This window comes from Muscardinus avellanarius (assembly GCF_963383645.1).
Source record: "Muscardinus avellanarius genome assembly, chromosome: 4".
NCBI classification, from domain to species: domain Eukaryota; kingdom Metazoa; phylum Chordata; class Mammalia; order Rodentia; family Gliridae; genus Muscardinus; species Muscardinus avellanarius.
The window spans coordinates 12521022-12548696 of NC_137789.1; the positions used below are offsets into that span (position 1 = coordinate 12521022).

The 27675-nt window shown below is 42.3% G+C and overlaps 1 protein-coding gene across 1 annotated transcript; it reads left to right on the forward strand.

Moving 5' to 3' along the window:
• Positions 1 to 111: 111 nt before the first annotated feature.
• GSDMC (gasdermin C) lies at positions 112 to 25801 on the forward strand (the record flags this gene model as incomplete). The annotated part of the gene is made up of 12 exons (XM_080694718.1): positions 112 to 322; positions 963 to 1146; positions 5098 to 5266; positions 8391 to 8502; positions 10680 to 10724; positions 11053 to 11079; positions 22342 to 22449; positions 22881 to 22910; positions 23864 to 24003; positions 24296 to 24425; positions 24893 to 24966; positions 25562 to 25801. 12 exons carry the CDS (start codon positions 112 to 114, stop codon positions 25799 to 25801), a joined length of 1470 nt encoding a protein of 489 aa, XP_080550844.1.
• Between the last annotated feature and the right edge of the window lie 1874 nt (positions 25802 to 27675).

Sequence of the window (27675 nt, forward strand, 5' to 3'; positions counted from 1 at the left end):
AGTTAAGAACTTTCCCTCATGAAAAGCAATCAGGGATTGGTGAGACTTAACCACTTTCTTCCTTCTTTTCCTCAACTAATCTTCGTACCCCTTTTATCTTCTCCTAGCAACATGCCCTCCATATTTGAGCGTGTTAATAAGAACATGGCAAAAAAGCTTGGAGGCAAAGACCTGAGGCCTGTCAAGCACCTGTTGGATGCCAGCAAATTCCGTCAGTTTAGCATATTACGCAAGAGCTCACAGTCTCGGTTTTGGGAACAACCTGACATTCCAGTTGAATATTCTCTCATGGACATCCTGGATTCAAGTTCTTCAGTCCCAGGTATTATCAACCAGGGCCAAAGGCATCAAGGAGTGAAAAAAAAAAAGGGTTCTGAGATAGATACAGTGCATTGTCCAAGAATCCTGGAGACACCTGGGCAGGTAGACTGCAGGCTCTGCCATGCGTAAGGCAAGGGACAGGGAACTAATTGTGACCCAGGTATTCATAGGCCATAGAATACTTACAAGGACCTGGGGGAGCGGTATTATCTCCATGTTATATAAAAGTAATTGACGTTTGAAAATACTTTAAAGATACATAGCTGGGAATTGGTAGAACTAGTATCCAAACCCAGGTCAATCAGTTTCCAAGTTCTAAACATTTTCTGGTGGTGAGCTGCCTCCTGGGGCTGGATGCTACTCCTGGCAAGATGATCCCAAGGTCGATTGGACACTGTGCAAAAAAAGTCACCATTTCTTAGAGTTAAGATTGTATCCACATTATGCATCACTTGGAGGGATGCAGGCATTTGCTTCTGCAGGATTTGCACCTCAAACAAGAATTGATCAGTTGGCTTCTTTATGATTGAGACTTGAGTGAGTGGGAGGGTTGGGGTAGAATTGGCCTCATATTTTCTGTTCCCCAGGCCTCCCACCATGAATTCATGGCTAAACCTTTCCTCACTTTTTCTTCTTCCCAGAGACTGTAGTGACAGGACCATTTTTCTTCAGTGACTCTCTGGTCCAGAAACAAAAGGCTGGCTTGGGGGTCAATGCTGGTGTGGAAGTGGGTGCATCAGGGGAGTTTACTCAGACCTGTGAATCCACCCTGGAGATCCAGTCTGTTAGCATTCCATCCCCAAAGCTCGAAAGCCTTCAAAACAGGTGAGGCCCTGTGGAGGAAGGGACAGGGAGATAGAGTCCAGGGAGTGCTCTTCTTGTAGTCACTATGCCATACATTAGAGCCTTAGAATTTATTCACATAATTGAGAATTTGTACCCTTTGACCAACATCTCCCCATTTAGCCACTCCTCCAAGTCCCTGTAAACACATTCCACTTCTGTGCCTATGTGTTTGACTCCTTTAGATTTCATGTATACATGAGATCATACAGTATTTGTATTTGTTTCTTACTTAATTTACTTAGCATGATGTTTCCAGCATTTATTTGTGGAGTTGCAAATGGCAGGATTTTCTTATTTTGTATGGCTATTCCATTAACTTTTCCATGGCTAATCCTACTATTCCATTATGTATTCATGACACAATTTTTTCTTTTCATTTATTGGTAGCTACATAAGTTGTTTCCATATTTTGGCTATTGTAAATAATTTTACAATAAACACAGAAGTGCAAATACCTCTTCAAGTTATTGATTTTGTTTATTGAGTATATGCTCAGAAGAGGAATTGCTGTATGATAATGGTAGCTCTGTTTTTAATGTTTTTGAGGAAACATTATTTTCTATAATGGCATTTCCAGTGTCTACACCTACCTGCAGTTTATAATGATTCCCTTTAATCCACATCCTTACCAACACTTATTTTTTGCTTTTATCTTACACAGTCCTCTTAAGGTAGAGGTATTATTGCCATTTGACACAAGAGCAATGGAAACTGATGACATAATCCATTCAAAGTCACAGAGCTGGAAACTGGTAGAACTAGGCTCCAAAGTCAGGTCAATCACATAGCAGGTGTAAGGCTGTGTCTCATTGTGGTTTTGATTTGCATTTCACTGATGAGTGATATTGAGCGCATTTTCATTCATGCACCTGTTGGCCATTGGTATGATTTCTCTAGAGAAATGTTTAGGGGCTGTGCCTATTTTTAAGTTGGATGATGAAGATAATGATAATGATTATTGCTATCGATTATGTGAGTTCCTTATATGTTTTGGATATTGATCTTTTATTAGTATGTGGTTTTCAGATATTTTCTACCCTTGGATAGGTTACTGTTTCATACTTTCATTTACTGTACAGGAACTTTTGTTTGATGTAGTCTCATTAATTTTGCTTTTGCTATTGGGCTTTTAGTATCATATCCTCCCCAAAAATTGTTGTCAAGACAAAGTTTAAGGTCCATTTCCCCCCTGTTCTGAGCTACATCTCCAGCTCTATTTTTTACTCTTTATTTTGAAACAGGGTCTCACTGAGTTGCAAAGGGCCTCACTCAGTAGCTGAGGCTGGCTGTGAACCTTGATCCTCCTGTCTCTGGCTCCCAAGTGCTGGGAATACAAGTGTGTACCACCATGCCCGGCTTAGTTCTAATGGATTTTTATGGAGTCTCATTTAGAGTTTTCAATGTATAAAATCACAACCTCTACAAATAGAGACAATTTTACTTCTTTTCTCTTTAGATGTTTTTTGTTTATTGATTTTTTTTTGTTCAATTGCTCTGGTTAATAATTCTAGTACTATGTTGAACAAAAGGCAAGGATGCTCACAAAGTCTTATTCCTGATCTTTGTTTTGTTGAAAATGATGTTAGCTGTGGGCTTTATTATAGTCATATATGGCCTCTATTAGGTCAAGTTTCATTTCTTGCATATATAATTTGCTAATTTTTTATTTTGAAGGAATATTGATTTTTCCAAATGCTATTATATACCTATTGAGACGATCATATAGTTGATGTTCTTTATTTCCTTTAAGTGGCATATTTATTGATTTGCATATATTGACCCATTATTGTATCCTAGGGGGAAAATTCCCATTTTATAATGATGTGTGCTCTTTTTAATGTGCTATTAAATTTGGTTTTCTAGCATTTTATTAAGGATCTATTTTCATTACATATAATGACCTATAATTTTCTTTTCTTTGTAGTGTCTCTTTCCCTATGTGAGGAAAGATAGATATCCAATGGCTCATTGTGAGCTTAATCTTCAGAAATCTTTATGCCTTTTGGAAATGGAGATCTGAATTTAAATACATTTTCTACCATGGCAAAAAGTTATTAAGTAAGCAACTAGTTGAAACCACAGATTGTTTAGAGACTGAGAGTTACTTTGAGCCAGACCTGGTGGTGTATATCTATAATCTCAGTACTTGGGAGACTGAGATAGGAGGATAACAGGTTTGAGGTCAGTCTTAGCAAGTTTGCAAGACCCTCGGCAACTTAGTGAGACCCTGTTTCACAAAAATAAAGAAATCAAATACGGCTGGGATGTAGTTCAGAGGTAAAATGCCTCTGGTTGAACCTCTAGTACCAAAAATGAGAAAAAAAAGTTACTTCAATAGTGCATTGCACAAATTCTGTATTCCTGGTATCTTGCAAGATTCTTATTAGAACTAGCATTTTCAAAATTGTTAATAGTGTAAAAGACCACCTGGATTTCTGAAGCTTCTTCATAGAAAGAAAAATAGGTTTCTATAGAGATGTTATTTCAGTATAAAAGCTATAATTTCATAGTTATTACTTGCTATCACCAAGAGAAATTTGTAAGTCTGAGGTAAACTTTAGATAAGGAATAGACAATTAGATACCTTTAATACATGGGCTATGGAGCATGTAATTTGTTTTTAGCTTCATATATTGTAAGGAAAGCTCTGAAGACAATACGTAGGGAGAGGTGAAAGAGACTGGGTAGAGAGAAGAGGATGTGTTTGGGTCTCTGCGGATCTAAATTGAACTGAAACTGGAACAATGAAAAGAAGGAAGGAAAGCAGTACACATGGGGTCCTGATGAGGGGTTTAAGATTTTGGAGTAGGACGGAGCTACTTGTTTTCAGTATAAGGGACAAGATCCGTGTTGGGGAGTTTAGTCAACCAGGACAAAGGTGGTATACATGAGGCAATGTGAAGTGACCCAGCACCGGGGCCAGGTCGGGGCTGGGATTTCATTCCAACATCAGTGGGAAACCTAGTGCCTGGTGCTTACTGACCTCCCCTACTGAGAAGCAGAGGAAGGATCGCTCAGTATTCCCCAGGGCTGGTACCCAGGACACCAACGTTACTGGGGCCTTGAGTTGGATCAAAGTTGAACCTCAACTAAAATGGAGAAGAAATCTCTTTTGAATATTTAGACCTTTCCAGCTCTCCAGAACTTAGGTGTCTGAGTCAGCCCTACATATCCAGCTCTTATGGACACTCAATCCATGGAAGCCCACCTGTGCTGTCATAAAGGTCACCCTGTAGTCTGCTTTGTGATGATCCTTCAACCATCTGTCCCATGCCCACCCAGATCACATCTCTGTAAATTTCATTGTGGATACTCAGCGTTAAAAATAGGGCCTCCTAAGGACTTTTCTCAACCATTCAGACCTTTCTACTTCTAGTCTTTTGGCAGAGAAACCCTGGGGCTGGAAATATATAATTTTTTTTTTGTGGTACAGGGATTCCTGGAAGCTCTTCTACTTCCGGGCTACACTCCCAGACCCATTTTTAAAATATTTTTTTAATTTGGAAACAGGGTCTCTTAAGCCAGCACGGCTGGCTTCAAACCTTCACCATCCTCCTGTCTCTGACTCCCAAGCACGGGGATTATAAGCGTGCGCCACCACGCCTGGAAAGAAATATATAATTTGGTTTTTAACAGGAGAATGTAATTTAGTAAAACACAGATGCCCTTAAGAATATGGTACACATACTCTCACACCTGTACCACCATTAGAAAATCAGACCACTTGTATCCTGCATATCAGAGAAGATGTGCTGTGCCTTAAGCACCTTAACCTCAAGAGCCAAGATCTCCCTACCCAGTTAGAACTCACCTGTCTAAGTCCCAAGGCGCTAAGAAGGTCCCGCTTCCAGGCCTTGAGGACAGGTAGCCGAGTACCCTGGCAGACATGGCCTTCCCTCTCTGATCTTTCCCTCCTCACTATATCCTCAGCAAGCTGTTGGCTCCAGAGCCATCATTTCTGAAGGATTGCCGGAAGAGAGGGGACAACCTTTATGTGGTGACCGAGGCTGTCGAGCTGATCAACACTACGGTGCTGCATGACAAGAGTGGTGTGGATACTTCAGGAAAATTGTGCATCCCTTGGGCTACTTTCTTTAAGGTATGGGTGAAGACCCCAAGAGAAGGGCCAATCCAGCCAGCCATCCTCACTGCCCAGGGACTCTGTATCCTAGTGGGGATCTTCTCCTGGGGCCAGAATACTCTTGTGCCAAGGTATCCTGAAACTATAATCTAACATCGTAAGTCATAATATTTTTTATTATTGTCTTTTAATTTTAATATTATTTTTAATTTTTTATTGGTGCATTGTATTCATACATCTTCATGGGGCACAAGATGGTGGAGGCATACATGCCCACGTCACACAATTAGCCCTTACCCAATTCTCACCTCATTTCCTCCCCCTCTTCCTTCTCATATTTGGTTCAGTGATTGACATAGAAATGTCTGTTAATGTACATCATGTGCATCAGAAAATTTCTCTCTTTCCCCCCTCATCCCCTCAGCTAGGCTGCCTTATTTGCTCATCTATAGTATCTCTGTCTTGTCTAGAGTTCCTCCTGCCTCTGTAGATGGTAGATGCCTCTGAGACCAAACTCAATGTAAGAGTCTCTGTTCTCCACAGCTAGGGCTGAGCTGGTCTGACTTCTCCGCATTCACCATGATTGGGTGGTCTGTGGTGATCCCAGAGATCCTACAAGTTGGATATAGTGTTCAGTGTAGGTCTCCCTCCACACTTTCCACTGATATAGAACCTGAGTCTGTCTGAGCCTCTGCTATTTCCAACAGCAGACTCCAATTCCACATTCGCTGGGTTGAACTGCAAAGTCTCAGACCAAGGGAGTTTACCAGGCTTTGTGAGTCCCAGGGGCACCATGCTGGGCATTCTCCCGCGAGGAAGGCAGTTTTTCTTATGGTGTTGTTGAGCACCAGTCTGGATCCCTGGAGGTTGTGGTGAATTTGGCCATCACTGCTGTAAATTGTAGCTGGTGTTTACCTAGGAGGAACTGACAGCTTACAGTTTTGATGATCTGCAGCCATTTACTTCAAGTCCTTGGTTATTTTCCTGTGTATCTCTGGAGTTGGGCACAGTGAGGCAAGATGGCGTTGTTGTGGTGCCCGTGTGCCCGTGGCTACAAGGTGGGTGGGTTTCTTTTCTGCTCTCTGATCGGTCTTCTAGCTTTTTTGCCCCCCTGATGTCATTTACTTATTTTATTTTTAAAGGCTTTTGTAAGAATGCTGTTTTTAAGGCAATGGAGATCGGGTATCAGCAGGGCTGGTATGTGCTGCTCCCTCGATCACCATCTTCCTGGAAGTCCTCTCATAATAGCATAATACTTTTTTTTTTTTTTTTTTGATGGTACTGGGGTTCCTGGAAGCCCTTCTACCTCCGGGCTACACTCCCAGACCTATTTTATATATATTTTTTATTTGGAAACAGGGTCTCCTAAGCTAGCATGGCTGGCTTCGAACCTGCTCGATCCTCAGGTCTCCACCTCCCAAGTGTGGGGATTACAAGCGTGTGCCACCACGCCCGGCTCATAATACTTTTATAGATGAAATTATTTAGTATTGACAAAGTCAGAAATATATTTAATTATTAGATATTATGTTTTATCTTGGATAAATGATATATACTGCAGAATCTAAACATGAGGATTTGGTGTGAACTGCATGTCCAGTTTTATGGCCAGAAGAAACAAGGGAACACTAACAGCACACCTCAGTTGGGAAGGCAATCTAATTCCTGTGAAAACCTGACTGGAAATATTTTAAAGAGTGAGATATAAATACTTTCAGCACAGGTGATTTACAGAGCTCACTCACAATAACCAATATAATCTTTTAATTAACATAAACATTTATTTAACAAATATTTATTTAGGGTAAGTATAGACCGGGTACATATAAAATTTATGTATGATCATGTGTGTTTACATACAATGTATTTTCTGTGTAATTGGTCTTCACATAAGAACTATTGAAATTAAATAAAAAACTGAGATGTGCATGAACTTTCCCAAGGGCAGTGAATTAGTCCTGGAGGAGGCTCAGACTCCACTCAGGGCCTTAAACATTACTCAAGTCCATTGGATCAGCAGAGAGCCACATGACAGAATTTGAGTGAATTTTCAGGACACCTACCTCAAAAAGAAAATTATACCTTTTTCTAAAAAGGAAAAAAGTCGTGATGCGCATGCTTGTAATCACAGCATTTGGGAGGCTGAGACAGGAGGATCGTGGTTCGTGGCCAGCCTCAGCTATTTAGTGAGGCCCTTTGCAACTCAATGAGACCGTTTCAAAATAAAGATTTAAAAAATAGGGTGGCTCAGAGGTAGAATGCCCCTGGGTTCCATTCTCAGTACCACAAAAAAAAAAAAAAAAAAAAAAAGAAGGAAAAAAAGTCGTATTTTAAGGACTTCCTGCTTAGCATTCTGTGCCTAGTCAAAATAGTTGGAAGGAAGAAGACTTTAGGTGTACAGGATCCGAATGCACTAAATCCTCGCCACTCTTTAAGATGATGGTCCTGGAGAAACTGGGACAGGAAAGGCACAGGGATACAGGCAGGGCCAGCGAGGGGTAAGGCAGGGTCTGGAATGAGAAGCATCATCCCCACCAGCAAACCAAGAATATGAGCTTAAACACATGTTGAGATATGAATATTTCAGGGGACAGGAGAAGTGAGGAAGAAGAGGAGGGAAACAAAATCTCACCATCTAAAGGAGAATGTAAATCGTGTATTTAATTTGGAGAAATTTTAGCATGGCATTGTAATAACTGAGAAAGTCTTAGGTGAATACTGAACAAGGCAGAGCAACCAGTAACTGCAAGTCAGGACTGGAGAAGGCAAAGGGCTCTACTAATGTTTTTCTTGTGAGCTTTTTAGATCAATTTGACTTTAAATTGCATGCATATATATTTCTTTGATTAAATGTGAAGCGGGGTATGGTAGTACATGCTTCTGGTCTCAGTACTTGAAAGGCTGAGAGTGATAACTGTGGTTCGTGGACAGCCTCAGCTACTTAGTGAGGCCCTCCGCAACTTAGTGAGACCCTGTTTCGAAACTAAATGATAAAAAATAGGGCTGGGATGCAGCTTGGAGGAAGAATGCCCCTGGGTTCCATCCCCAGTACTGCAAAAAAAAAAAAAAAAAAAAAGTAAATGTGATTTTTGATGGCGAAGAGGCCAAGAGCTGTACACTATTAGCTTGTGTTCTCTTCCAGGGTGAAGGAAAGGGGCAGGTTGTCAGGGCAAGAGAGACGACTCTGACTGTCCCACGGGGCACGGTGCTGGCCTACAGGAGGAAGCAGCTGGTCATCAAGGAGGAGGGCTGTGGTGAGCAGAAGCCAAGGGACTGCTGGGAAGGGGCTCTGCCTCTCCTGAGAGGAGAAACAGAGGGAAGACCACACGCACATCACCTCTGCTCTGCCCCTGTCCAGGGAGGAGGAGGAATAGCCTTTCTCACTGCCCGGGTCCCACATATGTCCCACCCCCCGGCAGTCACCTCAAAGCATGCCCGGCTGACATGTTGCCAGTGCTGGATGCAGAGACCACCTCCCCCATGTGAGGGGACCCAGCTTGGGGCACCTGCCTGGGAAGTCCCCTTAGCACTGGTCAACCATGACTAGTCAGTCAAGGTCCTGCCACTCAGCAGCGCAGCAGGGGGCGCCACAGAGCCTCCCAGGACCCCACATCCAGGCCCATGAGATAACTAGGCACAATCACAAACAACTGCAGACATGGCACCCTCACAACAGGATGCAGGGTTTATCAAGTGTCTCCTCTTCCACTAGCCTCGGAATGCACAGGACCCCACACACACGCCTTGGGGCCGGCCACCAGATGGGCAGATCCCTGTGTCATCGCACTCCTGGGTGTGGTGAGAGTGCTGGGGACAGCACAGGCTCTCAGTCCGGGGCCTCTCCTTCCCGAGGCTGAGTCCTGCTAGCACACAGCCCAGGCGGCTGGACTCAGCTCCTCGGAGACCAGGAGACGCCCTCTCCACACACAACTACAGTATCCTCACTGCAGTCCTGGTCAAGGGAGGGGCCTGGTGTAGTGCCCCCTGTGGGTGGCCACAGACTGCAGCAGGCTGCACTCCAGTCCAGTGCATCCACTGGCCTCCAGCTTCCAGAGAAGACCATCTGGACCCAAGCAGCTCCCTACCGAAGAGTGGAGATGAGAGCAGGAGAGAGGTCAGAGATGCCCACCGAGGCACCAGGCGATGGCCCTCTTGTCCCTCAGATTATAATGAATGACTAAGTGCTTTAACATTGAGAGGGAGAGAAAAGGAATTCCATTTAAAAATATTGACAACAACAACAAAATAAATGATCCGATGAAGGAGACTCCATAGAGCGCGGTGTTGTGGTGTCAGAGAGACGGGTTGGTGTCACTGTTCACGGGCAGCTGCAGCCAGGTGAATTCCCAGAGGCCACAGTGCGGAGGCTGAGGCTGAGGCAGGGAGGATGCGGTACGAACCCCAGGGAGCTGGCCCGGAGGGGAAGCTCAGGGCCAGGGGTTCACAAGATGGCGGGGACCGGAGTCCTCCTCAGGCCCCGGAAGGATCCTGGTGAGGAGGAGGGCGCAGGTAGAAGGCTCTCAGCCAGATTGTTAGATGTTTTCCTTCGTTCCCATGTCCAGATGAGCAGGTTGACACTCAGAGGGATTCTGATTTTCTCTGAAGTGACTGGTCAGTGCTACTGCAGATCATTAAACGTCTCTGTACATGATTCCCCTTTTTGTTAGGAGGATGAACTTTGTAAGTGGAGCTCATTGTAGGGTCAGCTCCCTTCACAGTTGGCCCCACCTTGTTTAAGCCCATGGGCCCAGTCGCCCCCTGGTGGTCATGATGTGGCTTGCAGGCCTGCCCAGCTTAGCCTCTTGTCTAACTATTTGGTTCACACTTTCTAACATTTAAAACATTTTCGTCTTCTTCATGAGCTGTTTTCCTGTGCTAAGTACTTTGATTTTGTGTTAGGCAAGACTCGGACCTCAGCACATTTCCATACATAAAATGTGAAGTCATCCAGATTGCAAGATTGGGGTTTAAGTTTGGGGCAGTAGGCAAGGTTAACGAGACAATCCTACAAATCCTACATGATGGGGTAGGAGGAGGCCAGTCTCTTTTACTTCATAAAGGTGATTGTCAGATTTTGGAGTGCATAATGATCATCCTAGGTGCTTATTTAGGTACTAATGATGGAATCCCTGGGTATTCTTCCTCCAAGCAACACCCCGAGCCCTTTTTTATTTTTTGTTTTGAAATGGTCTCACTAGGTTGCTGAGCCTGGCCTTCTGTCTTAGCCTCCCAAGTACTCCATGCCTGGCTCAGGATGCCTATTTAAAATGCAGATTTCAGGGCATCCTTCAAAGGATGTGATTCCTCAGACACAGAGGCTAGTGAGGTTTGAAAGTGGTGGACACCAGGGTCCCAAGGTCCTGGGGGCAGGGCCTAGAAGGGACTGGCAGCAGTATCCGCGGCTCTCCTGACCAGCTTCTTTTCCATTCAGACATTCTCATCTCCGAGGATGCTAAGCAGAAAACCTTCCAAGATGGTGAGTCCAGAGCCTTGCAAGTTCTCTGCTTAGAATGTGGGCCCTCTGAGTCCTGGCCCCTTCAGACGTCACAGGGCACCCTCTCTGGGGCTGAGCACAGGAAAACCTTCCCCTCCATTGCCTGCCGCTGTCCCCTGTCCCTGTGAGTTGGTTGGTGGGGCTTCCTGCCTGGAGACCCATCTCTGAAGGAATTTCTCAATCCCCGTAGTGGTAGGAGGTGAGAGAAGGGGAAAGGAGGGAGGAGTTGGAATGGTAAGAGAAAGAAGAAAGAAGTGGAGAGGAGAGGAGGGGACTCCTGGTGAGTGAACACTCTTCCTTTCCTTCCCAGGAAAATTTGGAATGGAGCTGCGTTTAGGTGAGTGGGTGGTTCTGGAACCAGGGAAATGGAGCCGGATCCCTCCTCCACGCCATGTGCATGGCAGAAACCTACTTACCTGGTTGCCTCTGCTGTCTTTACCCCAGGCCTGGGAGTCTGGCCCTGTGGGCGGAGGGCAGGGCGGATGGAAGAGACAGAGTCGGGGGCAGTAGAGGCTGAGTTTGGGGAAACCAAGTCTTTTAATTTTTTTGGTGCATCTTAATTATGTATCATAGTGGGATTCCAAGTGATACATTCATGTGTGTGCATGACTTCTTTTGGTCTGTTTCCCTCCTTCCCCCTGCCCCGTCCATGACAGTGAGAGTCATAGCAATACATTCATCGATGCATGTAACATTATTTGATCTTCTTTTCTATTAATTTCTCCCAGCCGCCCTTTCTCTCCCTTCCTCCCCCACGCTGCCTCCCTTCATGGCTTTACTGGTGTTTCCTCTCATTTTAATGAGATCCCTTCCTTTCCTTTTCTCTCTCTATCCTCCACATACAAGAGAAAACACTAGGCTCTGGATTGTTTTAGCCTGGCTGGTCTCAGTGTGATGTTCTCTAAGAGAAGTTCCATTAATTTTCCTGCAAATGATATAATTTCATTCTTCTTTATCCTCCTTTGTGGGTGTAGACCACATTTTTTATCCATGAGTCTGTTGGTAGACACCTAGCCTGGTTTTCTAACTCGTCTCTTGTGACTTGTGCTGCTGTCAACATGGTATGCAGGTATCACTGTGGTTTATGGCTAATTCTTTTGGGAATATGAGGAGTGGTAGAGCTGGGTCAAAGGGTAGTTCCATTCTTAGTCTTCTGAGGAACTTCCTTACTGACCCCCCTATTGGTTGTTTTAATTTACAGTCCCACCAGTAATAGTGTATAAGTGTTTCTTTTCCACCATATTGTCATCAGCATTTATTATTGTTTGTATTTTTGAAGATTAACATTCCAAATGGAGTTAGACGGAATCTCAGTATGTTTTTCCCCCTTGGCAGTATTGGGAATTGAACCCAGAGGCACTCCATCTCTGAGATTATACCCCCAGCTTATTTTATTTATTTATTTTTATTTTTGAAACAAGACCTCTCTGAGTTACTGTGCACTGGCCTCTAACCTGTGATCCTCATGCTTCAGCCTCCTGAATACTAGAGTTCCAGGTAGAGCTCACTGAGCCCAACCTCATTGTGCTTTTATTTGAATTTCTCTGATTGCTAAGGATATTGAACATTTTTCATATGTTTATCAGCCATCTGTATTTCTTTTTTTGAGAAGTATTGACTTAGTTCAATAGCTCACTTATTGTTTTTGTGTTGAATTTATTCAGTTTATTCGCTCCTCTCTCTCTCTCTCTCTCTCTCTCTCTCTCTCTCTCTCTCTCTCTCTCCCTCCCTCCCTCCCTCCCTCCCTCCCTCCCTCCCTCCCTCCCCCTCTCCCTCTCCCTCTCCTCTCTCCTCTCTCCTCTCTCCTCCCTCTCTCCTCTCTCCTCTCTCTTTCCCCTTTTTGGATTGAACGCAAGAGCATTCTACCTCCAGCCAACAACATCACCTTTTTTTTTTGGTGGTACTGGGGTTCCTGGCAGCCCTTCTACCTCCGGGCTACACTCCCAGACCTATTTTTATATATTTTATTTGGAAACAGGGTCTCTTAAGCCAGTGAGGCTGGCTCCGAACCAGCTTGATCCTCCTGTCTCTGCCTCCCAAGCGCGGGGATTACAAGCGTGCCCACCACGCCGGGCCAACCTCAGCCTTTTAAAATGTTTCATGTTGAAACAATGTCTCACTAGGTTGCAGAGGGCCTCACTAAATTCCTGAGGCTGGTTTGAACCTACAATCTATTGTCCTGTCTCAGCCTCCCAAGTACTGGGATTACAGGCATGTAGCACCATGCCTAGCTTTGAGCTCTTTATATATTCTGAATATTAGTCCTCTATCAGAGAAGTAGCTGGAAAGGATGTTTTTCTCATCCCATAGGCCCTCACTTCAGACTCTTGATTGTCTTCTTTCCTGTGTAGAAGCTTTTAATTTGATGCCATTCCATTGATTGACGATTGGTTTTATTCCTGAGCTTTAATGTCTTATTAAGGAAGTCTCTGCCTGTGCTTATATGTTGGAAAGTTTGTATGATGTTTTCTTCTAGTAATCGCAAAGTTTCTAGCTTAATTTCTACATCTTTGATCCATTTTGGGTTGACTCCTCTGCAAGATGAGAGATAGGTTTTGTTTCATTCTTCTGCATATGAAGATCTAGTTTTCTTAGCACCATTTGTTGAAAAGTCTCCTTCATCCAATATTTTTGATATTTTGTAAAAAATCAGCTAACTATAATTGTGTGGATTTTTCTCTATCTTCTATCCTATTTCGTTGGTGTATGTGTCTGTTTTCGTGTTAATAGCATGCTATATTTTTGCTACTGTAGCTCTGTAGTATAATTTAAAATTAGATACTGTGATGTCTCCAGCATGGTTTGCTCAGAAATGCTTTGGCTATTCTGGATCTTTTATTTTTCCATATGAACTTTTTTTTCTAGATTTTTGAAAAATGCAATTTTTTATGTGTGTAGGGGCCTGGGGATTGAACCCAGGAGCATTCTACCTCCAAGCTACACCCTCAGCCCTATTTTTTATCCTTTATTTTGAAACAGGATCTCACTAAGTTGTGGAAGGCTTCACTAAGTAGCTGAGGCTGGCTATGAATCCGGATCCTCCTGTCTCAGCCTTCCAAGTACTAGAATTATAAGCGTGCACCACCATACCCAGCTGTCATTGGTATTTTGATAGAGACTGAACTGAATTGATATATTTCTTCTGACAGAGTGACCAATTTGACAATATATTTTTTAATATTTATCCAAGAACATGGGCATTCTTTCCATCTTCTTTTTTTTTCTTTTTTTTTAATTTTATTTTATTGGTGCACTGTATTCATACATCATAGTGGGATACAAACTTTTGTAGACATACATGCACACATCGCCCAGTCAGCCCCCACCCGATCCCCACCCCATTCTCTCCCCATCCCTCCTTCCCAGGCTTGGCTTAGTGGTTGACATCTAGTATTATAGCAATTTATCCAAAATTAAAAATGATAATCTCACATAACAGTTTCATTTGTCTGATACCAAGCGTTTGATGATTTAAAGATAGCATTTCAATATTTTTTTTTGCTTTCTTTCTTACTAGAGCATATTTTTTTCTGTTTTTTTTAGGTGAAACTATCATATATTTATATATTTATTTTTCAGAAAAAAATCTATCCTAATATGAAATATGAATTCTAGATACCCAAAACGATCTTGAAAAAGAACAAAGCTAGCAGATATATATTTTCTGATTTCAAACCATATAAAGCTACAATAATTGAAACAGTGTAGTACTGTTCTAAAGGCAGATATATAGACCATTGGAGTTAAATACAAGCCTAGAGCTAAATTCTTCCCTATATTGTCAAGTTATTTTTGACAAGGTTTCCACGAACATTTGGTGGTGGAAATAATAATCTTTTAACTAAATATTGTTGAAACATAATAATTACATGGAAAAGAATAAAATTGGACCTTTACCTAATCCCATATACAAGTATTAACTCAAAATAGATAAAAGACCTAAATATAAATCTTAAGACTATAAACTTTTAGGAGAAAATCTGGGTCATAAAACCTCACAACATTGAAATTGGCAGTGATTTCTTGGATATGATTTCAATGGCACAGGCAACAGAAGAATATACAAACTCCCTAAAAAATAAAAGAAAATATTGTATATCCAAAGACAATGTAAACAGAGTTAAAAGTTACTAATAGAATTGGATAAAATATTTCCAAATGCTATATCTGAAGGTATATTAATATTCCAACTAGAAATCCTAAAAATTAACAACAATAAAGGCAAACAATACAACTTAGAGATAGGTAAAAGACTAACATAAATAATGAATCTCCACAGATAACCAATCTTAGTTGTCTGTTGGATGGAAACTCTTGTTTCTCTGGTTCTGGTGAGTGTTACCTATTTCTTCTTTGTAGTTAATCTCTTTGAGTATTTTCTCTAGCGCTGGTTTTGAAGACATAAATTCCTTCAGTTTCTGTTTGTCATGGAAGCTTCTTATTTCTCCATCTAATTTGATAGAAAGTTTTGCTGGGTAGGAAATTTTTGGGTGGAAGTTGTTTTCTTTCAGAGTTTGGAATATGTTACTCCAAGCCCTTCTGGCTCTCATGACTTGGTTTGGGAAGTCTGGAGTGATTCTAATTGGTTTGCCTCTGAATGTCACTTGGCCCTTTGTTTTTGTTGCCTTTAAGATTCTCTGCTTGGCTTCCACATTGGTCATTTTGACAATTATATGGCGTGGGGATCCTCTTCTCCGATCCTGTCTAAAGGGAGTTCTATAAGTTTCCTGGATCTGTGTATCAACCTCTTGCTCTAAATTTGGAAAATTTTCTGCTATTACTTCCTTGAAGAGATTGTTGATCCCTTTGGTATCACTTTCTTTTCCCTCCTCTATTCCAATTATTCTTAGGTTAGCTCTCTTAAGATGGGCCCATATTTCTTCAAAGTCAGATTCCTGCTGTTGGATATTTTTTTCTAGATTAGAAGCTATGCATTCATTTTTGGATTGCTCATCTTCTAAGAGCGAGATTCTGTTCCCCATGTGGTCTAATCGGTTGTTTGTGCTTTGAATTGAGGCCTTTACTTCATTAATTGCATCCTTTATCTCTTTTTGGCTCTCTCTGAGTTCTTTTCGAAGCACCTCTATTATTTCTACAGTTATTTTCCTGATTTGATCTTCTAGAAATCTCTGATTTTCTGTTTTATCAGGTTCTGATGTTGTGGGGTTGTGCACATTCATTACTCCAGTGTTATTCCTCTTTCCCATGATTTCGGAGGTTTGTGCCTTCTCTGGGTTCTTCCCTTGGGTCACTATGGCTTCACTTAAGGTGCTCTGGATCTCGAGTCTGTATTATCTCAGACCCCACTACTCCTTTACTGGGTTGTATCACAGAGTCTCCGACCCAGGGAGTCGATAGAGGCTGCTTTAAACTATGGGGGGTGCCAGGTTGCACGTTCTCCTATGGTGTGATATCTCTGCCACCACCACTCCCTCACTGGGTCAAGTCCCAGGAGGCCCAATACTGCGATTTCTCCTCTGTGGCCCGCAATTTGACTCACTGTTCTTGAGTACGCAGATGTAGCTGTACTGGACTCGGTGAATTCACTGCTGCTGCCGCCGCCGGTGACAATATGGCGCCTCTGCCACGCCCTCGGCCATGAGGCTGGCGTATTTTTTCTTCTCTGGTTTTGATTTCCACTCTGAATCCCTGCAGCGTGTGCTGAGCTCAGCCACTGGGAGCTTTAAATGCTGTCTGCGCCGAAAGATCCCGCCTGGCTGTTCTGCAGCGGCTCACCTGGCTTGCTGTAGCCGTCCGTTGAGTTCGCCACTGCCGCCGGCAGTATGGCGCTGCTGCCGCGTCCTCGGGCGCGTGTGTCTCCTCTGTGGCCCTGAGCTCTGTTCTCAGTCCGCTTTCTCTCTGGAGCCTGGTGGGTTTTTTTTGTTTTTCTGGTGATGGTGTTTTCTGGCTATGAAAGGCACTCCTTTTGTGGTAATGGATATTGGTTGTTAGCGGGACTCTTAAGCCCCGCTTTTCTCGGTGGCCATCTTCCCGGAAGTCTCCATCTTCTAATTTCCTTTCCAATTTCAGTGTTTTATAATTTTTATTGTAGAGGCCTTTTACCTCCTTGGTTATATTTATTCCTAGGTCTTTTGATTTATTTTTTTTTTGAGGCTATTGGGAATGATAATGTCTTCTGAATTATTTTTTCAGTGTATTTATTATTGGTTTATAGAAAAACTATTGATTTTTCTAAGTTAATTTTGTATCTGGCAACTTTGCTCAAGTTTATCAGTTCTAGAAGTCTTAGAGTTGAGTATTTTTGGGGTCTTCTAATCTTCTAAGTATAAGATCATGTCATCTGCAAACTCAGATAATTTCACTTCTTTTTCCCCCCATTTTATTTCTTCAACTTCTTTCTATTGCCTAGTTGCTCTGGTTAAACTCTATTACTGTTTTGAACAGGAGTGGTGATAGTGGGCATTCTTGTCTTGTTCCTGATTTTAGAGGGAATGCTTTCAGTTTTAACCCATTCAATATGATGTTGGGGGTTTGTCTTATATTACCTATATGATCTGGATGTAAGTTAATTCTGTCCCTAATTTCTTCAGTGTTTTAAAAATGAATGGGTGCTGGATTTTGTCAAATGCGTTTTCTGTGTCTATTGAGACAATCATGTAATTTTTTTGTCCATTAGTTTTGTTTATATGATGAATTACATTTGTTGACTTGTGTATAGTAAACCACCCTTGCGTCTGTGGAGTGAAATGAGCTCGGTCATGGTGCACAGTTTTCTTGAGGTGGTTTTGAATGTGAACTGTTAGTATTTTTTAAAGGACTTTTGCATCCATACTCATCAAGAATATTGGTCTGTGGTTTTCTTTACTTGGTTTTGGTGTCAAGGTGATACTAATTTCATAGAATAAGTTCGGGAGTATTCAATTCCTTTCTCTTTTATGTAATAACTTGAGGAGTATTGTCATTAATTCCTCTTTAAAGGTCTTGCAGAATTAATCTGGGAGTCCATCTGGAGCTGAGCTTTTTTTTCTTTTTCCCCCTGTGGTACTAGGAATAGAACCCAGAGGCATTCTACCTCTGAGCAACACCCTCAGCCCTATTTTTCATTCTTTATTTTGAAACAGAGTCTCCTAAGTTGCCGAGGGCCTCACTAAATAGTTGAGGCTAACCTTGGACCTGCCATCCTCCTGTTTCAGCCTCCCAAGTACTGGGATTACAAGCGTGTACCACCGTGCCTGGCTTGGACCTGAGCTTTTCTTTGTTAGAAGGCTTTTTGTTATGGATTTACTGTCTTTGCTTGTTATTTTTCTGCTTAGGTTTTCTATATCATTTTGGTTCAATTTAGATAGGTTATACGTGTCTAAAAACTTGTCAATTTCTTCTAGATTTTATAATTTATTGGCATATGTTTTCAGTGTAGTTCCTAGTGCTCTTTTGAACTTTTGAGGTTTCTGTGTTGATACCCTCTTTTTCATCTCTGATTTTTAAAATGTGGGTTTTTTCTCTCTTTAACTTTTGACTGGGTAAGGATTTATCAGTCTTATTTACTTTTCCAAAGAACTCTTGGTTGCATCAATTCTTTGTTTTTTTTTATTCTCTATTTAATGAATTCTGGCACTGATTTTAATTATTTTCTATCTTTACTGTTTTTGTAATTTTTTTCTATTTTTCTTAGAGCCTTGAGATGTATCATTAGGTTATTTGGGATCCTTCATTCTTCTTCTTTTTTTTTTTTTTTAAATATGGGCACTCAATGCTATTAGGTTTTCTCCTAAAGCCACTTGTTAGTTCCTCAGAGACTTCAGTCTTGTATCTCTATTTTCATTTGATTCTGGGAATTTTAAAAAGAATTTCCTCTTATTTTTTTATGACCCAGTTCAAGAGAGTATTGTTCAGTCTCCATGTGTTTATGTAATTCCTAAGGGTCTTCTTGCTACTGATTTCTAATTTTATTCCATTTTTATTAGAAAATATTTAAGATATTATATCAATGTTTTTGAATTTTATGGTACTCTATGGCCTAGAATATGGCCTAGTTTTGAGAAGATTTCGTGAGCAGCTGAGAATAATTTAGCTGTTGTTGGATGGAATGTACCGTAGATGTTTTTAGGTCCATTTGACTTATAGTATTTTAGGTCTGAAGAGTCTTTACTGATAATTTGTCTGGATGACCTATCTATTGTTTAGAGAGGTATGATGAAGTCTTTCAGTAGTATTATACTAGTACCTATCTGTGTATTAACATCAATTAGTGTTTGTTTCATGTAAGTAGGTACACCTACATTTGGGGCATGAATGTTTACTATCATTACATCTTCTTATTGGATTTCTCCCTTTGCCAGCAGGAAGTGATCTTCTTTGTGTTTTCTTATGTTTTGGCTTTGCTTTGTCAAATATGAGAATAGCTACTCCTGTTTACTTTCAGTCTCCATTGGAATGGAGTATCTTTTCCCAGACTTTCACCTTTAGCCTACGGGTAGTTTTGCCTCTAAGATGAGTCTATTATAAACAGCATATAGTTGGATATTGTTTTTTAATCCACTTTTCCAGTCTACATCTTTTAATTTGGAGAATTAAAACCACTTATATTCAGTGTTATTACTGAGAGGTATTTTGTTCTTTTCCTTCTATTTTGATTTCTATCTACTGTTTAATTTGGTTTTGATTCTCCTTTACTTAGTTATTCTTCTAGTGAGATTTCTACTTTCTCTGGCTCTTAAGTTTGTTTTTAATTTCTGTGTGTGTGCATGTGCATGTGTCTGTGGTATTGGGTATTGAACTCAGAGGCATTGTACCTCCAAGTTACACCCCCAGTTCAATTTTATTATTTTTTATTTTGAAACAGGGTCTCTCTGGATTTCTGAGGCTGTTCTCCTACCTGAAATACTCCTGCCTAATCCACCCAAGTACTGGTATTACAGACATGTACCACTATGCCTGAATATACTCTCAGCTCATAAAAAAATGTTTCTTGAAACAGGATCTTGCTAGGTTGTCAAGATTCTCATTAAGTTACTGAGGCAGGTCTTGAACCTTGATCCTTCTGTCATAGACACTCAAGTACTGGGTTTACAGGTATGCATCACCATGCCCAGGTATTTTAATTTTTTTTCTGGATATTATTTCTTTACGTGTCTTCTATAGTGTCATCTTAGTAGCTGTTAACTCTTAGTTTATGCTTAACTTGAAGATTTATTGTTCTCCTTCACTTTTGAGGGATAACTTTTCTGGATATAGCAATCTTGATTAGAAGTTATATTCATTGAGTACTTTAATCACACATTATAAATTCTTCTGGCTATTAGAGTTTGGGTTCAGAAATCAGAAATTATTCTTATTTGTCAAATGTGAATGTGACCTAACATTTTTCTTCATACTTTTAAGGTTCTATTCTTGACCTCCGTGTTAGTTATTTTGATTATCAAGTGATGTGGAGAAGTTCTTTTTTATCTTATCCATTTGGAGTTCTGAATGCCTTTGTATGAGGATATCCATCTCATTTTCCAAGTTTGAATAATTATCTATTATTATTTCACTGAAAAAGTTATCTATGCCCTTGGTTAAAACCTTTCTTTTTCTTTTTCTTTCTTTTTTTCTTTTGTTTTAACTTCATAACTGGGGATGTAATCCAGGGGCATTCTACCTCTGAGTGACACCCCAGCCCCATTTTTTAAATTCTTTTTACTTTCTTTTTTTTTTTTTTTTGCGGGTCTGGGGATGGAACCCAGGGGCATTCGACCTCCAAGCTACACCCCCTGCCCTATTTTTTATTCTGTATTTTGAAACCGTGTCTCACTGAGTTGCAGAGGGCCTCACTAAGTAGCTGAGGCTGTCTGCGAACCGCAATCCTCCAGGTCTCAGCCTCCCAAATGCTGGGATTACAAGTGTGTGCCACCATGCCTGGCTCTTTTTACTTTCAAAACAGGGTCTCACTCAGTTGTAAAGGGCCTCACTTTGTAGCTGAGGCTGTCTGCGAACCTCGATTCTCTGGTCTCAGCCTCCCGAATGCTGGGATTACAAACATGCGTCACCACGCCTGGCTTAAAACTTTTCTTAATGCCAACTATCAGTAGGTTTGATTTCTTGATGTTTTCTCAGATTATTTGAATGTTCGAATCATGGTTTATTATTGTCTTTTCTTTACTACTAATTAAATATCTAAGTTCGTATATCCTATCTTTAATGCCTGAGAATCTGTTTCTCATGTGGTCTAGTCTATTGGTGATAAATTCTCCTGAACTTTTTATTTGATTCATGTCTTTCATTTCATTCGGGATTTCTGTTTAGCTCTTTTTTAGTTTATTTCTTTATTGAAATGTTCTTTCACATTCTGTATACTTTCTATGATTGTGTTTCTTAGATCTTCTTTTAGTCCTTTGATCATTTTAGTAACTGACGTTCTGATTCCCCTTCTTGTATTTCTGCACATCTCTACCAGTGAATTCATTTGTTATGGTGTTGTAAGTATTTGATGGTATATCAGCCCATTTTCTCATGTTTTCAGGGTTCTTAGATTTGTACATCTGTTGTGGTAGACTCCTCTTCTTATTTGGGGATCTTATAACTAGTAATCTCTTTAAATGAGTGCTGGGTTGGTAATATAAAATTTCTCAAAGCATCTTTTCAGTGTAATATTAAATATAGCCCTAAATACCTCTTTAAAAGGTACCTGCAAGAAACAACGTTAGCTTAAGATCAAACAGTATTTCAACATACTATAAAAGTAATTAGTGATGATCTCTACCACTCTATTACTCAAGAGGAAATGTGAGTGGGATATGATATAGAAGGGGCTGAATGGATTATGAATCAATAAGTCTATTAAGTTAAATTGTGAGATGGGATAAAAAGTGAGGAAAATGGGTAGAAAGAGGAAAAAGGAAAGAAGAAATGAAGAGGGTGGGGGAGACAAGGGAACAGAAGTTAAGATGTGGAGAATAATATAGAAGTAGGGGTGGGGCGGGAATTGAGATGAAAATAAAAAAGAAGAGCAATTGGGAGGATGTGCTTAACTAAACTAATAGAAAAATTTGATAGAACTAACACCATACAAATTGTGGGAGGACAGTATAAGCTCATTAATATCAACTAGTTCATGCAATTCTTATCATATAGCTGCTAAATATTATTCTTTCTAGAGACTCTAAGGTATTTGGAAAGCTTCCTCCTTGCCTGCCCTCCTCTGCTGGGTGGGAGTGGGTAGGTGGGGTGGTCCAGAGTTTTCATCTGTTCAGGACCAAACTTTATTCTCAAGTTGGATCCAGCACCATGTCCACGAGTACCACACTCCTTGCCCTAGGAGTCCCGACAGCGTGCTGGGGGCAGGTGTGTGGAGTTCATTGGTTTATTCTCTATCCTGTTTTTGCCTTGGGATAAGTGATAGGTGTGTTTCCAATTTTCATCAGGCCTTAATCGCATCCAGCCCACATTAGCCCTATTTCACAGGTCAGATTGTCAGTTTTAAAAGGGTGTTTGCTTTGTTGTAGAAAGAGGAGGAAAAAAGAAGGGGGTGGGGGAAGAAATAGGAAAGAGACAAGGGACAGTTCTGAACAACAAAAGAACTCTCCAAAGATTCCTTATTTGCTGCTCTCTGGGGAGGTACAAAGAGTGTCTTCTACCTATGGGTGTTTCCCCGGTGCAGGTGCAGGTGCAGGTGCTTCTCCCTGGAGTACACTGCGTATCACTAAAGCTCAAGATGGTAGTGCTCGAGGCCACACTCTGATCATGCATCCACGTTCTTATACTGCAGGTATGTTGAATAGGTTTTTTTTTTTTTTTTTTGTATTGGTGGCTAACTAATGATCTCTTGATGGGGGAGAGTTTCCCTTTCCCCACCAAGTTACAACTATACCAACACTACTGTCATCTGATTCCTTTATTAATTATCCTGCTATTCTAGAAACAAGAATTATTGGTTTTCTCCTAGTTGCTACTTCTGATTTTCCCACTAGCTTTTTTGCAAGGTCTTTCTACTTCAGTTTAGTGGTGCAGGTGTACTTTTTTAGTCCACTCTTACCTAGCTGGGTGATATTATGGGTTCCTCTGATTCTCTATCTTTTCTTTTTTCTTTTTCTTTTTTATTGGTTTTTTGAAGTAATACATCTTCTATCTTTTCTTCTTAATCAAAACCAAGTGTTCGAGACTAACTTTTGGGTGGGGTAATTTATTTTCTCTTTTTAGAGTGGGAGATAATGTCCATCCTTCCGATAGGTGAGTGTGTGTCTGCTGGAGGTGGGATTGGGATTCCAGCCTGAACACATTGGGCCACAATCTTCTGCCTTGACCCTGGGTCCCATGGGATGAGAAGGGTCCAGGAAAGCAAACTTGGTGAAGGGTTGGGCTGGGATGAGGGGAAGAAGAAGTTAAGAAGGAAGGAGGAGAAGGTGGGAAGGCAAAACCTTTGATGCGTCTCAATTGCAAATCTGAAGATGGAGAAAGATGATTACTTATGACTCTCTCTGTAGGAAGACTAGAGGAACCCATTGGGCAAGGTAAGTATATGTTAAGGGGGGAATCTGGGGCTTCTGGGTTGGAAACTAAAGCTTGAGAACTCAAATTAGAACTTTCTGTGCAACTCAGAAAACTGAGGTCTTCTTTCAAATTTCCATTTTGCTTAGCTCCATTAATGAATGCATGCAATAAACATTTATTGATGACTTAACTGGGCAGAAGGCATTGTTCTGGTGACCAACATCAATTGCTCATTAATTCTTCATAGACGTTGAAGATACTGGCAAAACTGCACAGTAACTGTGTTCCAAGTGCCTTACAAACATAAATTCATTTAATCTTCACAATATCCCCATTGAACAGATGTAGCAAATGACCCCAGGGCACCTAGGAATTTCCTCTCTAGATTCCAACAATAGATTGTATAGGATTCTTGAAATGTCCCAGAAAAGACTACCTGGTCATTGATCCCATGTCTGTTCCTAGTATTCTGTCCCTTCACATAATGGGATAGTCCATGAGTTTAGCCACATGACAGTTCCATCTCTGGAGCCCAAGCATGCCATTGGCAGAGATGCTTTTGTTCAGCACCTAAAACTTATAGAAGAGTTTACCTGATATTGGTGGGGAAGAGCTGTCATCCCAGGGATGTTCTAACTATTTAACTAATGAACTGTTCCCCCTTTCTTGTTGGTGTTGATGGCTGCGGGCAGATTTCAGGTGTCTACAAGAGGAAGTTTCCTGGAAAATGCGGCCACTGGCCCAGCTCCCAAAGGATGTTCACCGTGTCCTGTTCCACAGTATCCTGTCCATGCTGAGGGACAGAGGGGCTCTGCAGGCCCTTATGGACATGGTAAGGGCTCCCCAGCTGTCTAGGACTGGTCAAATGCAATAGGGGACCGAGTGGTTAGGAGATTAAGCTACCAAGGCACATGAGGAGGGAATATGAGGATTGGGCATCCTGGCTCAGGTACAATGGCCAGGGTCAGGGAGTGCAGCCTCCACATCCTGAGGCTGTTTGGGATCCCTGGGAAGATGGCCCTAAGCCCACCTCTTGACTGCTACCTATAGACACAGAGGGCACTGGCAAGCTATATGACAATGATATTACTATTGTTATTAATGAGAATACCTTCCTTCCATAGCTGGAATTGGACAGTGCAGGCCATTTGGATGGCCCCGGAGGCAGAATCCTAAGTGAGGTGCAAGAGGACTCAAGACGTCCATGGGTTAACCTACGGGACGTCATTCTTTACCTCCTTGAGGCCCTGATGGGTAAGAGCGATTCATAGGAAGAGTTCAAGAGTCCCCGTGTTGCCTCCCAGAGCCCTGAAGGTTTGCTTTAGATGTCACCGCTCCAACGCCCTCCTGGTCCCATGATCTTCATCCACATGTCACCCTTCTCTCCCATGTCAGCAGGGCTCAGTGTGAGAACTCCACATGTGACACTGACTAAGCCCAAGGCCTAGAAAGTGAGCAGCCACTGATCATATAACAGATCCCAGAGGGCAAAGATCCCAGCCTCCCCCTCAGATCCCACCCCTGGACCCGCTACTTAGCATCCTGGAGACTAGTGAAAAAGTAGGAGGAGGACTTCCCAGGGCAGGGAGCTTGACCTTCCCATCTAGCAGGGCTTGTCCTTCTACTTCAGTGTGCCCCTCTCAATGAGTCTCTTAGTTCACGGTGAGAGAAGAAAACCTGGTCTCTTTATCACTCTTTCTCCTCGCATCCTCCTTCCCTAGTGCTGAGCGACACCCAACTCGATCTGCTGGCAGAGTCAATGGAGAAGGAGATTCTGCTTCAGCAACGAGACCTGGTGAGAAGTTCCCAGAGTACAGCAGTCCACAGAGGAGGGCGAAGGACGCAGGGATAAGAAGGATGATTTTGAGAAGAGAGACGATGCAGCTTCCTCTGGCAGGGGAGATGGGATCCCAGTGTGGCCACTGGGAATCCCTGGCTGCATTCTCTCTCTGGAGAACAGGCCCCTTGGGTCTGAGTTTATGTCAAGAGCATCTCTATATTCATGGCAACCCCTGCAGCAGGCCCCAACAGGTGTAAAAGGGCCATGTAGGAACTCAGGTGTTTGGGAGCTAAGGAGGTATTAATACACACATTCCTTTTATCACAAACTTACTATTTGCAAATCTCTCTTTCTTTCTCCATATACAGGTATCTGTAAATACATGTGTATATAGAGTTTATGCACATACATGTGTACATATGCCTGTAGACATCAAAATACCACTGCAACCCAATGGATAATGATTTTCAATAACCCAGTCCTACCTAGCCTGGCCCTAGATCTCTCGGCCCTTCCATTATTCTGCATGGCCCCTGATAATGGGACAGAAGGTTTCTCCCTTTCCTGAGTGCCAAGGCTGCTCTGTTCAATTTGATAATTCTTCTTCTAGGTGAGGAGCATTCTAGAGCCAAACTTCAAGTACCCCTGGAATATTCCCTTCACGCTCAGACCTGAGCTCCTCACCCCACTCGAGGGTGAGGCTTTGGCCGTCACCTATGGCCTGCTGGATGAGTGTGGCCTGAAGATGGAGCTGAATAGCCCCAGGTCAACCTGGGACCTGGATGCCAAGATGCCCCTGTCTGCCCTCTATGGGACTCTGTCATTGCTGCAGCAGCTGGCAGAGTCCTAAGCTCTCCCTGGAGGGCACTGTGCCCCAAGAGGCCAGACTGCACCCCATCCATGAGGGCTTTGGGAGGTAGCATCATGCCATCTGCTTTTCTAAGTAGGGCAGAAACAGGGACAGACAGGGAGCTGAGGAAATGTTCCAGGGTAATGAATATATGCTCTACCTTGGGAAGGGTTCATATCTTTCTCCATACTTTCAACATAGTATCATGTTAAGGATTTTAACATGCATTCCATGTAACCTTGAACACAAAGTAATATAAACAAATGTTTGTTTAGTAGTCGCGTGTTGAAGTTTTCTTGAGTGGATTGTACTGATGTCAGTCATTTACTCTGAAATGCAGCAGAAAAGAAGTTGGATTGGGGTTGGGACTGTGTCTCCAAGGCAGAGTGCTTGCCTAGCATGCACGAGGACCTCGCCTTCATCCCTGGCATTGAAAAAAGAGTCAGATTGATTACAGAGTGACATATACAAGATGAGGAAAATATAGTGAATGTTAGTTGGGGATATGGGTGAGGGCTTACTGCTCGCTCCTTCTGGAACCATGCACTACTGCACTTGGCCTCTTTGAGCCATGGCTGGGGCTGCTGGGAAGTGCTGTGCCTGGGCAGCCAAGTTCTGCAGTGGCTCTGTGCAGCCAGCACTGAGGTGCCATGGGTGCCCAGGACCTTGGAGACCTCTGCACCTTCAGATCTTTCTCCCATCACCCTGATGAGCACCCCCTGGCTCCCTTCTGCCCACCTTGGTCTCTTTCACAGAGGTCACTTGATAACGCCCTCGGTTTGTTCTCCTAAAGAGGCCTTCTCACTTTTGGCTTGGAGGCTGAGATTTCCAAAGCTTTCATTTGTGCTTCTCTTCTATAAATGCTGCCTTAAAATAATTTTGTCTTCTGTCACTTTGCTACAGGCAGCCGAAAGAAGGCTTGCGGTACCTTGAATGTGTTGTTGCTCAGAGATCTCATCTGTCAGATAACCTGGGCTTCACTCTCAAGTGCTGCCTTCCACAGAGCCCCAGGATGCAGACACGGTGCCACCAAGTTCTTTGCGACTGTGCAGGGTGTCCCTCACACTTCACACATTGTCTCTCAGTCTCATCTGAAACATCACTGAACGGCCTTTACTGGCCTCCCTCTCTGCCTCCCTCCCATTCTCCCTTCCTTCTTCTCTCCTTTCTTTCCTTCTTGGTGCTCAGGATTCAACCCAGGACACCCTACAACCCAGCCATTTTTTTTTTTTTTTTGTTTTGAATCAGTGTCTCATTAGGGTTGCTGAGAGTTTGCTAAATGGCTTCAAACCTGTGATCCTCTTGTCTCCTCTTCCCGAGTACTGGGGTTACAAGTTTGCACCACCTCTCAGGACTCTACTAAGCTTCTATTCATGAGACTCAAGTGATTTTTAGTAATTTCCAGACTTTCCCTGCAGTTCTCTTCTGGACCTCACCAGAATTGTGCTTAATGCTTCGTTATGGCAAGATGGGGTTTTCCTAGCCTGATCCTCCAGATTCTTCCAGCCTTTGCTTGTGCCCAGTTCTAAAACTGCTTCCATCTTTCACATATTTTTTTTTTTTTTTTAGCAAGAGTCCTTCTCAATAACAATTGTTCTCAATAACAATTCTCAATAACAGTTGTTTTCTCTTAGTCTGTATTGTGTTGCTATAACAGAATATCTGAGGCCGAGAAATGCATAAAGAACAGACTTATTTCTTACAATTCTGATGGCTGGTAAGTATAAGGTGAGGCCTATGTATGAAGATGCTGAGCCATCCCATGCAGTGTGGAAAGGGCAAGAGAGCACGCACGCCAGAGAGGAGAGAGAGCGCTCAGCCGCAGCCCTTCCATAGTCAGCACAGATCATTCCTGGGGTAAGAGCCCCAGGGCC